Raw genomic sequence first — 16,898 nt, 5'->3', positions numbered from 1 at the left:
GCTATCGTGAAATAACTTTTATTGTTCTTCTGATTATATTTTCATGATTACATTTTGAAATTACCCCAGCTATAAATGTCTATTTATTACATAATTAAATGAATAAAGAAATCTGTTGCAGTCACATCTGCTTCCTCCCACTGCCGGCTGATTGGTTCACATCAGTTTACGTGTGTAAAGCTGTTGTAACTGCTGTTGGGATGTTGCAGGCAAACATTCATCATGTCATTGCTCAGGAATGCACTTTATTTGCCTCATAAATGTCTGTCTCAGATCTCCCATCGCAAACTATATTACAGCCTGCAGAAACTGGCGGATGTAAACAGACACATAAGGATGAGTCACAGTAACAGCTAATTATCTGCAAAGTTGTTGTTATGATGGCTAAATGCTAACTCCCTGTTCCAGCAGTGTCTGTTGTCAATCATATAGCAGTGTGCCTCAGTCACCTTCAGGTGCAACCCTGCTTTACTCAGGCTTTTAGTGCGTGTGCAGCATGAGGTAAAATACTGAAGAGGCTAAAGATGCTGGACGTGTCAGAACAGGTGTAGACAGTGTAGCTAGAACATCTTTTTCCTTTTATTGTATGCTGATCACCCAAGAAGCATTACTTCTTGATGTACAACCTCATTTGCATTTCTGGAGTTTATTTACACACCAGTCATACGTCTCTACCTCTAATCTTCCTTCTTGCCTTGTGGTTCTTGTTGTCACTGGTGCCGTACAGTCAGGTTCCTGGAAGCTGCATGCATTTAATGTGTTTGTTTGTTTTTTTTTTTTCTGTTCACTTTCATACCCCTTTGCCCCCTGCCCCCCTGCCACCTCCTCTTCCTCTTCCTCACCTCCCCTTTCCATCATTGTGACTGTTGTCTTGGTAATCTACTACGACAACCACACCAAGCCTTCGTTCCTTCAGTTCTGATAGGTCCAACATGCTGAACCGGAGCTCATTCACACGGGACAGCATGATGATAGAGGAGATGCTGGCACCCGCTAAGGAAATGGTATGTACACTGAAAGTGGACCTATTGTGCTTTTTCTTTTTTTCTGTCATCATAATGCTGTTACAGTTTTGTATCTTTACCATAACCAGGGCCAAAGTGACAAATAATGAGGTCCGTGTATTTACAAGGAATCCAGATAAGCCAAAAGCTCAGACTTAAGGCCACTCTAAACTCTCATTTTCAGACTATCCCTAATATGGTCATCTGACATAAAAGCCACGCCCAACTGCTGTTCAAATCTTTTGTTTGCGAGGGGCAGCCAATCACATGAAAACTGTCTTAAAGGAAGGGTGATGGGGCCTGATTCAGCTTGTTTCAGATATTGGATGAAGTGAGAGGCGGCTCCAAGGCCCACTGACCTGTAAACCATGCAAAGCTACTCTAGTAGGAGCTAGAAATGAGCATTATAGGTCCCCTTTGAAGCTGCTCATGCTATGCTTCATGCTTTTTGCTGGCTGCTCCCTTGGTTTCATTCTCTCAGTCAGTAATCTGCTGGTCATTAACTTCACAAGTGACACAGTTCTGTCTCCAAGCTGTCTTGGTGCTGTGCTTGAAGCTCTGCAACACACCAATCCTCTTACACCTGAGTTCCCACTGACATAAAGACGACCAATCCAGTTGCATTTTACTGAAAGAGGAAATGAGATTAGTGCCATCTGCTGCTATCTAAGGGGGATTACTGTGATGCCCCACTTCCTTTAAAGATGCAAGAAAACAGCATTTAAGGTTGAGCAGAAATTCAGGTAAAACCCATTCACAGGATACCCCATGAGCTCGAGGACAGTGCAGCTTTTTCAAAACCAGTTCTGCCATGAAGTGTCTGTCAAAGACTTTCATGTAACAATAAAGTTTGTGTTTGCTGGAGCCTATGAAGTGACAGGTGGAGTCTTTCTTGAATAAGCAGTGGCAGATGTGTACCTCTGTTTCATAAAATGTGTACCTGGAATCAAACTTGGGTCACTGAACTAGTTGGTTTGCTTTCCAAGCAGCACAAGACCAGACCAAAGGTTAGAGAAGTTTCCAAAGTGAGATCAATAAATACGGATACATGATGGTTAGTAATCAGTCAAGTTTAGTCTTAACTGTGGCTTAAAGCCACTCCCCTTCACACATGGAGGAGAATAAATAAAATTCACCTGTGTTAAATCTACTTAAGCTGTAGATTTAACACAGAAGTGTAAATCCCACTTAACAGTGCTCAGCCTAAAACCTTTATATTTTCTTATGAACGCCTGGAAGGCAACACTCGACAGTAACACAGTTACTGATTATTTTATTAGATCTTAAAGAATTTGGACTGTTTGAAACTCTCAGCAGTTCTTTTGTGTTTGTCTGCTTTGGCAGTCTGAAGGACCGTTTGAACCCAGACGTGGTTAATGTGGTTAACTCTGAGTTAAAAACTGGGCTCTTTGCACTGATAGTGGTCAGAAACTTCATCAGGTGCTCAAATGCAAAATTACATCTGAGTCTGTCTGCAGATTTGTGATACTGGGACACTTGATTGTGCAACCAGAGAGAAGAACTTTATAAATGTAGCAGTTGTTGAATAACCACTTGTTTCCTCTCACGCTGCTCCAGATGCTTCGTAAGGAAAAGTCTTTCATTGTAGAGCAGCACAATAAGGTAGATGTAGAAGTCATTATGCAGTCTTCCTGTCAGTGCATGCTGGAGTCAACATCCACGCTTAGTTATGTTAAGTATTGTTAATTTTTCTTTTTTACATCAGTTATTCTATCAGTTGGATTCAGTTGTTGCCTTATTACTTGTATTAAAGCATGTATTTATAGTGTGTTCTTTATTGCACATACTGTTGTAGCCTGCTTGGTTTTTCTTATTCATGCGTCTTAAGTTAAACCAAACTTTGTGTCTTTGTCACTGCCTGTTTTTTCCTTAGCAATAATATAATATTTCAAGGACTTTTTTCTCATTAGTGTTTGCTGAGTTTTTTTTTTTAAGGACTCTAAAGTGTTTAATTTTCTACTTTAAACACGAGCTTTAAATTGTCATGTTGTGGAAACTGAATTCTCCTCATATCGATGCACATCTGGATTATAAGTCGTGCATCTGAATCACAGCGTCCTGTGACGGATGAAACAGCAGACCCGGTGTCACGTCATAGTTATATCTCTGCATCTGTGTGTCTGTAAACAGTTTAGTCGCCTACTGATGTCTGTTTTTCTTTCAGTCCTTCATGTGGTGATTTTTCATTTTCATTTTATTTTTTTGAATGACATCAGGATGTCTCTAACAGCTTGTGTCCTAATGAAATGTAACACCTCCAGATTTGTTTTTTTCCCTACGCTGAGTGACATCTGCTACCATCTTTCTTGTGTAGACATAATTTTATGACTCATCTGTAAATCTGCGAGAAATATCTCCAAACAGTAGTAATGCCCTTCTTCCTCTGGAGGAAGTGAAACCTGACATTAGGTAGAAAATACCTGGGTTAATATTTTATGACTGTACCTTATGCATTGCACTGGTTTTTCTTCTCTACAGCACCTGGCAGCAGCTAAGGACTTTGACAGCGACTCTCTGAGGAGGTACAGCTGGACTGCTGATGCACTGGATAATGTCAACCTGGTGTCTTCACCAATACACTCTGGGTAAGCATGTGTGAACATATGAATGGATGAAGACAGGAGGAAAGGCAGGGGGAGTAAAGAGGGAAAATATCTACTCTATTTTCAGGCTTAATCTCAAAGATGGAGTAAAAGGGAGGAGAACAGTTTGCTAGTTTTATACCTTGTGGAGGAAAAGATGAAGTGACTGCTGCTTCTGCTTATTATGTGTTTTCCATGTTTTTCATGCTGATTATTCATTTTCTTTCCCTCTGAGAAAGCAGCTCATATGTGGCAGTAGTTTTTCTCTTCACCCTGAGAAGTGATTGTCTTTTTGAGTCTGTAAAGCTAATCATCTGTAATAAAATACATAATATCAAACATGTAAAACCAGAAACCCTTTCACCAGCTGTTAAAGAGGAAAGCTCTTGCAGCTGCAGTAACAGGTAGTCTCGATGGCCTCGTGGTGCACTGCCCGTTGAGAGACTGTGTTGGAAGTTTTATACACTACCTGACCAAAAAAAAAATTTTCTTTTGGATCGTGTTTAGCTTTGATGATGGCATCATTTCGATATGCAGTGTCACATTTATTTCCGTCCAGAGCAGAGTTAATCTTTTACCATCTTGTATTGATTATGTGAGCATCAGTCCGCTGTGTAAAGTCTTTGCAGCACATCCCAAAGATTCTCAGTGAGATTAAGGATTCTGTGGTATGTCTGTGTAGATTCTCAGTTATCCAGGTCATAGTAGTCTCTGGAGCTTGAAAAAAGGCGACTGGACTTCTTTTTGTTTCTTGAAGACGTTTCACCTCTCATCCGAAAGGCTTCTTCAGTTCTCAACCAAATGGTGGAGAGACCCAGGTATTTAAACCCCTGTGGGCGTAGTCCCCTGGAGGTGGTTATGACCCTCTATTGATCATGTGCTTGAACACATGTGCCCAGGTGTGAAGGGGGCGTGGGTCATATTTAATCAGTGGTTTCAGTTGAAACCAACTTAGGACTCCGCTCCATTGTTTCCTGTGGCCTATTGAGGTCACTGGAACAAAGGTGTGAATGGGGGTTGAGACGTCTGGGAAGGGAGCTCAGGACAGCACTGTAAGCGGGGGAAAGTTGGTGACGTAATCCACCTCCTCTGTTCAATGATGGTTGTTCACAGTGGACATAGATGGCTTCTTTCACTCCTCTTTCAAACCATCTGTTTTCCCTGTCCAAAATGTGGACATTGGCATCCTCAAAAGAGTGCCCTTTTTCCTTCAGATGCAGATGTACTGCTGAATCTTGTCCTGTCGAAGTGGCTCTTCTATGTTGTGCCATTCGTTTGTGAAGAGGCTGTTTGGTTTCACCAATGTAGAGGTCCGAGCACTCTTCACTGCACTGAACAGCATACACTACATCGCTGATCTTGTGTTTGGCGGGTTTGTCCTTGGGATGAACCAGTTTTTGTCTTAGGGTGTGACTTGGTTTGAAGTATACTGAGATGTCATGCTTGGAGAAAATTCTTCTGAGTTTCTCTGACAAGCCTGACACATATGGGATGACAATGTTGTTCCTCTTGTCCTTCCCATTCTCTGTAGTTTGTGTTTGGCCTTCATTCCTGTGCATCTTAGCTGATTTGATGAAGGCCCAGTTGGGGTAACCGCATGTTTTGAGGGCTTTCTTAATGTGTGTGTGTTCCTTATGCTTCCCTTCTGCCTTAGAGGGAACACTTTCCGCACGGTGTTGTAGGGTCCTGATCACCCCAAGTTTGTGTTCCAGAGGGTGGTGGGAGTCAAAGAGGAGATACTGGTCTGTGTGTGTGGGCTTCCGGTAAACTTCAATGTTGAGGCTTCCATCTTCCTCGATAAGCACCGCACAGTCCAGGAATGGTAACTTGTTATCTCTGGTGTCCTCCCTGGTAAAACGTATGTATTTATCCACTGAGTTAATGTGACGAGTGAAGGCTTCTACTTCTCGGGTTTTGATTTTGACCCAGGTGTCATCTACATATCTGTACCAGTGGCTAGGTGCCATCCCTTTGAAAGAACCAAGAGCTTTACTTTCCACTTCCTCCATGTAAAGGTTGGCTACAATGGGAGACACTGGGGAGCCCATGGCACATCCATGCTTCTGTCTGTAGAATCCATCATTGTATTTAAAATATGTTGTGGTAAGGCAGAGATCTAAAAGTGCACAAATCTGATCTGGGGTGAAGCTGGTTCTGTTCAGTAAGGAATCGTCTTCCTGTAGTCGTCTTCTGACGGTCTCCACTGCCTCAGTTGTAGGTATGCAAGTGAAAAGTGAAACCACATCAAAGGACACCATGGTTTCATCTGGATCCAGTACAAGATTCTGGACCTTGTTAGTAAAATCTGTAGAGTTTTCAATGTGGTGGGGTGTGATGCCAACAAGCGGTGATAAGATGGTGGCGAGGTGTTTGGAAATGTTGTAGGTGACCGAGTTTATACTGCTGATAATGGGTCGAAGGAAAACAGATGGTTTGAAAGAGGAGTGAAAGAAGCCATCTATGTCCACTGTGAACAACCATCATTGAACAGAGGAGGTGGATTACGTCACCAACTTTCCCCCGCTTACAGTGCTGTCCTGAGCTCCCTTCCCAGACGTCTCAACCCCCATTCACACCTTTGTTCCAGTGACCTCAATAGGCCACAGGAAACAATGGAGCGGAGTCCTAAGTTGGTTTCAACTGAAACCACTGATTAAATATGACCCACGCCCCCTTCACACCTGGGCACATGTGTTCAAGCACATGATCAATAGAGGGTCATAACCACCTCCAGGGGACTACGCCCACAGGGGTTTAAATACCTGGGTCTCTCCACCATTTGGTTGAGAACTGAAGAAGCCTTTCGGATGAGAGGTGAAACGTCTTCAAGAAACAAAAAGAAGTCCAGTCGCCTTTTTTCAAGCTCCAGAGACTACTATGACCTGGATAACTGAGAATCTACACAGACATATTGCCTTGCACTTTGGGAGGAACACCCTTCAATTGGTGCGGGAGTATGAAAGGGACTCAAGAAAGCTAGCGGACTACAGGAACCACCTTCGTTTCAACTTGAGATGCAGACAGTCCAGACTGGTTCCCAAGAGTTTGCACCTTGGGTCCACAGTAAAAGGACATAGAGCTGACCAAATTCTATGGAGAGCACAGAACCACCTTTTAAGTGAAAGGATAAGACAGGTCCATTTCACCATAGATGCACTCCAGAACAAAATCCACCAGACTCAGCAGAAACTCTCATCACTCTTACCTCACACCATCGCAGAAGAAGTTTCTACATTTGTGGACAAAGCCCAGCTCGCACAACACATCAAAGGCAAGGAAAGACAACTACGTAAATTTCAAACTCTGCAAACCAAGGCATACCATTCATCTGTTAACAAACAGGACGACACGATAAGCAATGGAAACCAAGGAAAGTGGGTGAAGAACCTATCAGACAGGGTCCTCACCAAACCAGAAGAAAATGTGCTAGCCAAAGGACTCAACTTTGCCATAGCCCCACAACAGCTTCCTATAGTAGACCTCATCACAGCAACAGAAACCGCTATAAGAAATAACAAACTTTCTCATCCTGTAGCAGAACAGATCAGGATGAAAGTTTCAGCCACTCTCGCCAGTGCAAGACTTCCTCCATCCAACCTCACCATTCAGGAGAAGAAGGCCATCACAGCCCTAAGCAAGGATCAAAACATCACCATACTGCCAGCCGACAAGGGGAGGTGCACGGTTGTGCTGAATTCATCGGATTACCACAACAAAATTACTACACTCCTCAGTGACAACAATACTTATGAGGTCTTGAGACGTGATCCCACAAGCAACTACAAGAAAAAAGTTGTTTGCTGCCTGCAACAACTTGAAAAGGAAAAAGCCATTGACCGCCCCACTTACTACCGCCTGTACCCTGGAGAAGCCACTCCATGCATTTATGGACTCCCAAAGATCCACAAAGAAGGAGTCCCACTTCGACCCATTATCAGCAGTATAAACTCGGTCACCTACAACATTTCCAAACACCTCGCCACCATCTTATCACCGCTTGTTGGCATCACACCCCACCACATTGAAAACTCTACAGATTTTACTAACAAGGTCCAGAATCTTGTACTGGATCCAGATGAAACCATGGTGTCCTTTGATGTGGTTTCACTTTTCACTTGCATACCTACAACTGAGGCAGTGGAGACCGTCAGAAGACGACTACAGGAAGACGATTCCTTACTGAACAGAACCAGCTTCACCCCAGATCAGATTTGTGCACTTTTAGATCTCTGCCTTACCACAACATATTTTAAATACAATGATGGATTCTACAGACAGAAGCATGGATGTGCCATGGGCTCCCCAGTGTCTCCCATTGTAGCCAACCTTTACATGGAGGAAGTGGAAAGTAAAGCTCTTGGTTCTTTCAAAGGGATGGCACCTAGCCACTGGTACAGATATGTAGATGACACCTGGGTCAAAATCAAAACCCGAGAAGTAGAAGCCTTCACTCGTCACATTAACTCAGTGGATAAATACATACGTTTTACCAGGGAGGACACCAGAGATAACAAGTTACCATTCCTGGACTGTGCGGTGCTTATCGAGGAAGATGGAAGCCTCAACATTGAAGTTTACCGGAAGCCCACACACACAGACCAGTATCTCCTCTTTGACTCCCACCACCCTCTGGAACACAAACTTGGGGTGATCAGGACCCTACAACACCGTGCGGAAAGTGTTCCCTCTAAGGCAGAAGGGAAGCATAAGGAACACACACACATTAAGAAAGCCCTCAAAACATGCGGTTACCCCAACTGGGCCTTCATCAAATCAGCTAAGATGCACAGGAATGAAGGCCAAACACAAACTACAGAGAATGGGAAGGACAAGAGGAACAACATTGTCATCCCATATGTGTCAGGCTTGTCAGAGAAACTCAGAAGAATTTTCTCCAAGCATGACATCTCAGTATACTTCAAACCAAGTCACACCCTAAGACAAAAACTGGTTCATCCCAAGGACAAACCCGCCAAACACAAGATCAGCGATGTAGTGTATGCTGTTCAGTGCAGTGAAGAGTGCTCGGACCTCTACATTGGTGAAACCAAACAGCCTCTTCACAAACGAATGGCACAACATAGAAGAGCCACTTCGACAGGACAAGATTCAGCAGTACATCTGCATCTGAAGGAAAAAGGGCACTCTTTTGAGGATGCCAATGTCCACATTTTGGACAGGGAAAACAGATGGTTTGAAAGAGGAGTGAAAGAAGCCATCTATGTCCACTGTGAACAACCATCATTGAACAGAGGAGGTGGATTACGTCACCAACTTTCCCCCGCTTACAGTGCTGTCCTGAGCTCCCTTCCCAGACGTCTCAACCCCCATTCACACCTTTGTTCCAGTGACCTCAATAGGCCACAGGAAACAATGGAGCGGATGACCATTGTCATCTCAGAGTATGCCTGTGTCACCAAAATCCTGATAGAAAAACCTGGTCATTCAGTATACTCAGGTAGTCAGCTGACCTCATTTTTTGGGTACATAACATTGCTGAACCTCGACCTGACCAACTGAAGCAACCCCAGATCAGAACACTGCCCCCAAAGACTTGTACAGTACGCATTAGGCCACTTCTCCTATTAGTGTGATGCACTCATCTGGAACAGGGTAACTGTCCCGATTTACCACATAAACTTTTCCCATTGCTCCAGAGAGTTTATATTCCCTGGCAAACTGAAACCTTTACCGCTGATTAGTCTCTGCTCATCCCTAACAAACTGTTAAATTAGGTTAACTTAAATTCCAATTGTCACTTAAGTAAATGAAAATGAAGAAGCTGCAATTTTAAACAAAAGTTTATTTGACATATTTGGGAAAAGTGTAAATGTGCCCTTCAAGGGGAAGATTTAGACAAGAGCACTGAATAGAAATGAAGCCACTGCCTGCAGCCGGTTATCTTTAGATTAATGCAAAGACGGGAAACTGCTCGTCTGGCTCTGTTCAGTGGAAAATCCACCTACAGGCGTCTCTAAAGCTCGATAATCAACATGTTATATCACCTGTGTTAAAGCCAAAGAACAACAAAGTCCTCTCGCCTGTCTAACCTAATTGGCTGCTGGCGGTTTAGAGACTCTTCTGATCCAAATCGCCACTAAAAAGCAATTGAGACCATTTCCCAAAAAGTTCAAACTCTTGCTTTAAGTTGAGGTTCGTTGGTAATTATCTTCTGGGTTGTATTTCCGATGACGAAGCTCTGTTGTTGACCTGTCACTCCTGCGTTGCTTTGTCGTCCATCCTGCAGTTTTTCCTCTCCGCTCCCGCAGTACGACAGCAGGTGATTGACTGTGATTGGTCGCTCTCTCTTTATTACCACCTCCACTACCACTCTTTATTTTTTTAATTTTCTGATGACATTGCACCTTCCCTTTTATCTTCACTCATAACATCTGTGTTTGCCGTTCTCACCCATGAACTGTGTTGTTACAGACGTGACATAAAGTGGTTTGAACCTCATATTTATTCCTTCTGTTTGTTTGGAGAAAGTCTTTGAGTTTCTAACTGATCTGAATGAGTCTGTGTTGCCAGATGTGGTCAAATGTGAATTTTAAAATTAATGTTGTTGATGTGCGCTTTAGTCATGTGTTATTCTTTTATTTATTTTCTTTATTTTTTTGGCATTCTTCAACAGCAAGATCTACGGTCTGACAATCAAGACATTCACTTTAAATAGTTATTAATAAAACAACAGATCTGTCCATATGTTAAAACTGCAGATCAACAAAAGCATCACTTTGGTGTTCACACTACAGTGGACCTGTTATGCTCATTTCCAGCTTAATAATTTTATTCTTGGACTCTGCTAGAATAGTTCTGCATGAATCGCAGTTCAAAGTAATCATTTTATCTTAGACTGTTTTAGTGCTCTGTCCTCTCCCTTTAAGCCAGCTTTCTTCTGATTGGCTCCACCTCGTAAACAGGAGCTTTGACCAGCAGGTGGGTGGGGCTTTTGTACTCACAGCCCCTCTTTATGACATCACGCGGAGCCAATAGTAGAAAAAAATGACTGAAAGTTAGTGTTTGGCACAGTCTAAGGAACTACTGATGGATTACTTTTGCAAGTTGACCTCGTTACTTGAAGCTTTGGCTACATTTAGGATGAGCATAGATGACAGTAAGAGTGCAGGTATGACAGAAAATCAGGAAACACAAAATAAGTCCTCTTTAATCCGACTTCCAACAATTCATGCGCTATTTGTTAAACTACAACATACAAACTAACACCACGTTTCAGTTACAGTATTGCATGGTGTGCATCTGTGTGTGTGACTTACTACGTTGTTTGATTTAAATGAGCTACACACAGAAGTACGCTGCCTTCTAATGTGGGCAAAACACAAGACACACCGGAGGTTCCTGTGTTGGTGTCCTGACTGTCGAATTTACATATCATCTACAGAAAACAATAAAGCATTTGATCTGACAATTATCATTTTAAAAAATTAACGTTCTGTAAATGGATTTACCAAAACGATGGCAACTACACGCCAAAGTTGGGGTTATTATTATTTTATGTGTGTAAATCGCGGTCACAGCCAGTACAGAAACCTCGTTACATTTTAGTTTTTTTCTTCTTTGTTTACCCCTCTTTCTCTCTTTTATTCACATTTACTTTGTCAGTGTTTTGAAGATCACAGCATGGGACCTCGACTAAAGCTCCTCTCTGGTCATCAGTACAGCTGATAAACCAACATCTATTTTTCTTCTTATTCCATTTCTTTTCTTTACCCTTCACTTGCCCTCTCTGGTTATTTCTTTCCCTCTTCATGTTGTTTTACCTCTTGTCTGTGCGCCCTCTGTTCCCCTTGTTCCCTCCCCTGTCGCACTCTCCTCTTCCTCTTCCTTCTGCCTTTTAACTCACCATCAGATTCCTGGTCAGCTTCATGGTTGACGCCAGGGGCGGCTCAATGAGAGGAAGTCGTCACAATGGCATGAGAATCATCATCCCGCCCAGAAAGTGCACAGCACCCACCAGGATCACCTGCCGACTGGTGAAGAGGCACAAACTGGCGTCGCCTCCCCCGATGGTGGAAGGAGAAGGCCTGGCCAGCAGACTTGTTGAGGTCGGTCCAGCAGGAGCTCAGTTCCTCGGGTAAGACCTGGTTTCTTTTTAAACATCACATCCTGTATTTGCTGTTAGCTTAACTGCTTATTTTTGTGCACCTCTCTTCTGTATCTTGACATCTCCTTCCTTCTGCTTCTTGCCATCGCCATTTCCAGCCACCTGCGTTTATATTAGAAAGTGTGAATATGTGTCTGTGCATGTTGAGGAGTAATAGTTGCAGTTTAATTTGCAGTAGAAGTCTGATTGCTGTAGCCTGCTCACCCTCAAGCAAGTCGTCCAGCTGTGTTTCCTCTTTGGCAAAGTAAAGGCAACATTAGTAATGGTCGCAACATGTGGGAAAGTGTCATTTGTAAAGTAGCCATAATTTGGCTTTAATATACAACTATAATGCATGTGAGGCAGTGTTTAAAAACATTTCACTGGTTACTGTTTAAATACAGTAAAACAAAATGCATGTGAGCCTGTTTGAAAGAATATTGATGATTGTGATCAAATTTCAATAAAAATATATCCAGATATTTGTGTTTAGCATGACTACAAACACAAGTTGGAGTTCAGTTAATGTTTAGTGTATCTATTGTCACAAAGCACAGGACGTGCCTTTCTCTGCCCTGTATGAGTTTTACCACTTTAAGATCAATGAGTGTGATTGAGGGGCTTTATAAGCAGCTGTTGTTCCACATGAAAACTGACCAGCATGAAAAAAGCAGGATGATTCTTTAGTCATTTCTCTGCGCGGCTACTAGCCAACATGCAGCACTAAACTATGATCACCTCCATACTAGCTCTTGTTCTCAAACGCCGATGAAACAGATGGAAGTAATAAGTTAAAAAATGTTTGGAAGTTGAATAAAGATTTAAATCCAGCTGATTGATGGCAGTAGAAGCTTTGTTTGTCTGATGTGTTCTCCAGCTGTTATTACAGCCAAGGAGGACACAGAATGGAAACAAATAGCACAGAAATAACAGCTGTGCATCTTGGTCCTGACTGAGGACATTACACCAGATGTCCCACCCAAGTTTATTCATGAAAACAGGAGTTATTACATTGATTACAGTCTGGACACCACGTTGGCTAGTCCACAAAATCACAACACTGGATTTCCAATTTTTCAGAACCTTTTTGTCAAGCCTGTCCTCTACAGCCATAGCAGAGCTTATATTCCCATAGGTTTGTGTTTTAACAGCACAGCCTCTTATTGAAATTCTTATTATCTTAGAAGCTTTATCAACAATTAAAAAAAAAAAAAAGTTTAGCAACAGTTTTTAAACCAATAGAAGGTTGTATAAACAAAAGATTTTAAATCCTTGTGGGGTACGTGGCAGTCATTAAGTCAATAATAGCTCAGTCATACTAGAGCAGGGGTGGGCAACTCCAGGCCTCGAGGGCCGGTGTCCTGCAGGTTTTAGATGTGTCCCTGATCCAACACACCTGAATCAAATGGCTGAATTACCTCCTCAGTATGCAGTCAAGTTCTCCAGAGTCCTGCTAATGACTTCTATATGTGATTCAGGTGTGTTGGCTCAGGAACACATCTAAAACATGCAGGACACCGGCCCTCGAGGCCTGGAGTTGCCCACCCCTGTACTAGAGTTCATTTTTAAATGCAGACAGATTGTCATCATGTTGCAGAAGGGACCTGACTCAACTGGTTGCCAGCTGGATGTATTTGGGCTATATAGAAATTCAAGGGTGCCGAGCACCAATATCATTTTGCAGTGAAATTTCCATCCTGCAGTTTCAGATCTGTGAGGCTGGACTCTGAATGTAATCAGATAATGAGAATTTCTATTTATGTAGATGCCAGCAGATTTGCAGCAAACAGCAAAATTTTTGCCAATTTCTTACTTAATGGTTGTGTTAATCCAAAGAGATTGCATATAATTGCCAACTTGACGTCATCCAATCACAAACTGATGGCAAGCAATATGATGGCTGACTCCATCATATTGCTGTTTTCGTCTCAGTGCACTCTAATTCACTTTGAAGATATCAGCTGACTAGTCCGTGTGTCCAAAGCAACATGGTCACAATCATTTTGGTGGCGCCGCCATCTCCAACCACTGTTCTCTGTAGCGAGACATCTGTTTCTGTGCCACTCCGATGACGACTACCATCGGAGTACCAATGTATGAAAAACGTTTTGCTGCAGCCACCTCTGCTAAAAGGGCTGAAATAGCTAAATAAAGTCTGTTAGTTCTGTGAGCACAAACTTAATTAAACCAGTTTTATGTACCAGCCAGTTTTAAATAAGACCACATTTGTTTTTGGAGATATGGCAAGTAAAAAAAAAAAAAAAAACAGGCTGTTAACAACTCATGTAGTATGGTTTAAGAGCCTAAAATATTCCATTTCTATGTGCTAAAGCAGCAGTATAAGTTCTTATTTAAGGAGCCGTCACCAGTAATTTTTTGCTGCTTTTGCTTGAAAACTAATTATTGTCCCATCTGCTACTGGTACGAATGCATCACTGATGAGATATGATTAAATTAAAGAAATCTGTGATGTACAGGCAACAAATATTGGGTGTCTGTCTAATACACTGTATGTAGTGCATGAACCTACGAAGAGCTGTGAGAATACGTGTGAGTTGTTGCCATTACTGATGCCACAGATTGTACCGGAAACAATAAACGAGATGTTGTTACTGATAACAGAGCTTATTACTGATACAGAAGCGGAAGACGTGGAGTGTGTGTGTGTGCTTTTACTGACTTTGCGAGTGTGTGTTTTGTGTGTATGTGTGTTTCATTATTTTGCGGACACAGTAAACTACATCTCCCCAGAAAGCTGCCAGCCCTTAATGAAGGCGAGAGCCTGGTTAGTCCCGTGCTACAGCTGGGACCCAGAGGAACTAGATTTATTGGGTAGGAACCAAACATAGCACCCCCCCCTTCCTCCTCCCTGCTCCTCTTTCTTCTGTACTTCCCACCTCCCCAAAGGAAACAACATGACCGAGGCTGATTCATGCTGATGGATTATTTTACCCATCTCTGTTGACTTTGATTTGATAGGTTACAGCATCAGTATGGGTGCTCTGTAGTTTTGGGAAGAAATCAATAGCATAGCTGGAAGATGGGCCCACCAGCAGCTGATTTGTTAAAGCCTCAGTGACTTAACAGGCAGAAATTAGGACTTACATACAAATTCTTCCTAAAACTACACAGTTTAACTGTGAACTCATTACAGTTAATTTTCAGCCACTTTCATTTAAAGATCATTGTATTTTTTTTTTTTTTTTTTTTATTTCTGAAGCTCTCAGTGGGCTTCTGACGTCACTGAATGTAAAGGTTTTGATTGGCTGTTTGGACTGGACTGCGCTTGTTGGGCATGAGCCTCCTCCTCCTGAAGCCGAGCATCATCCTGCTTCTCATGGCTGTCGTTATCAGTTTTGTCATCGCACAGTAATTTTGTATAATTAATGTCAAACGTGTTTATACTGATGACACTGAAATACTGATGACACTTATTTGAGCAGGGTAAAGATGTTTACAATAATAATTTACAGTCAGATCTGACAATGTGTGGACAGTCAAAACTTTTTCATAATTTGTAGGCTTGAAATGAGCAATGAAGACAATGAAGAGCCAACCGGGCTTTTAAAGGCTTAAATATCATTTGAACCATGACGGAGCTGAAGCCACATTTTCCAGGACTCACATTTTCGTTACCTTGAAGCTGTTTCATTGACAGATGTGTGCTATACTTTTGTTATTTCTTCAAAAATTATTGAGTCTGGACTTAATTCCAAATGTGGCACTTGAATTTGGATATTGTCAATGTGGACATGCAGTGAAATGAGCTTTAGATGGAATTGAAAGAGGCCAAATGAAGCTTGGCAGCATAAAAAGGCCTGGACATCCAAAGAAGACACCTTTGGTGGATGATCACAGGATCCTTTCTATGGTAAAGTAAAACCCCTTCACATCATCCAGCAGACAGGAGGGAATCTACCATTAAGACAAGACTTCACTACAGAAAAGACAGATTGTTCACCACAAAGTTCAAACCATTCATCACCCCTAATAAAGGAAGTGCCATATTAGGAACAAACAAAGGCCAGTTCTGGTGCCCAGTTATTAAAAAGATGAAAACTAAGGCCAATCTGGAACAGAAGAGAAGAACGCCCATAATCAGAAGCACACAAACCTTGTCAAGGAGGTGTGCTGCATGGGTGCAGGGACAGCTTCTGACAGCAGTGGGTCACTAGTATTCACTTTACCAAATCGTCAACTACGTGAGTTTTTTTGGTTTTTATTAATCTTTATTACCAGGTAGAGAGACTTGAGCTCTCTTTTGCAAAATTACCATATTCTGAGGCCATCATACCCATAATGTTCATTAGTGTTTTTTATTTAATCTGTAGTATCTTTAGCAGTCCATTATTGTTCTTTGATCAGCACAGAATTCAATAAACATTGATTTAATGGAGATTCATGAGCATAAAATTGTTTTTTTCCAATTTTTAATTTTTTGGTCAAAATTGGGAAGGAAAAAAAAAAAAAAAGGTTTTCTGGAACAGATTACTTAGTTTAAAAAAATGTGATCTTTACATAGATTACAGTGCTGTTGTCACAGTTAGGCTGTGTAGCTGGCAGGGGGGGGGTGGACCCAACTGCAGGACGCGTGAGACAGAACTGACTTTTAGTAGCTTTAATGCTGAAACTTTTTTCAGTGTTCAAAAATACAAAACACCGAATTCCAAAGTCGTATATAATCCGAACCATGACGCACGCACACACAGCAGGTAGGCACCACAGCACACAACAACGAACAGAAGAAAACTGAGGGCTTAAATACACACAGGGTGATCAGGGAGAGTGGACACAGCAGGGAGCAACAGCTGAATCAAATCAAACTACTGACAACTCCACTTTAAACGCACTGCTCAGTTTTACTGCTGAGCAGTACCGAGCAGTGTTCGTTCATCCTTCTCACATGTGTTGCCATCATGCCTTATTTAAGTAAGGGCTGTGCAGCTTTCTCCTCGTACCCCTCACTACATTTCATCTGTCTTGTCAAGTTGTGAACATTCACTTTGAACGTCCCATCAACCCCGCAGCATGGCCACCACTGCGATTATGAAGCTTCACTGTCATCAGCAGAACCATAGCTCACTCCCACCTGTGTGTTTTTAGATCGGTGTCTCTTCTCTTTATACTTGGTGCAAATCTTTCAATACTTTTTATTGAATATCATCTGTAACCCTCAATATCTTCTTG

At 42.1% G+C, this 16,898-nt stretch overlaps 1 protein-coding gene across 1 annotated transcript in view; it reads left to right on the top strand.

Annotated features, from left to right (window-relative positions):
* LOC115797925 (ankyrin-3-like) overlaps positions 1–16,898 on the top strand; it is a 163,026-nt gene that overhangs the window by 111,678 nt on the left and 34,450 nt on the right. Inside the window, exons 27-30 of the mRNA XM_030754507.1 lie at positions 917–1,004; positions 3,504–3,610; positions 9,855–9,887; positions 11,478–11,702. Coding sequence (XP_030610367.1) covers positions 917–1,004; positions 3,504–3,610; positions 9,855–9,887; positions 11,478–11,702 — 453 coding nt within the window. The remainder of the gene's footprint in view (positions 1–916; positions 1,005–3,503; positions 3,611–9,854; positions 9,888–11,477; positions 11,703–16,898) is intronic.

This window comes from Archocentrus centrarchus, chromosome 19, assembly GCF_007364275.1.
Source record: "Archocentrus centrarchus isolate MPI-CPG fArcCen1 chromosome 19, fArcCen1, whole genome shotgun sequence".
Classification (NCBI taxonomy): Eukaryota; Metazoa; Chordata; class Actinopteri; order Cichliformes; family Cichlidae; genus Archocentrus; species Archocentrus centrarchus.
This window is presented reverse-complemented; position numbering and strand designations above follow the sequence as displayed.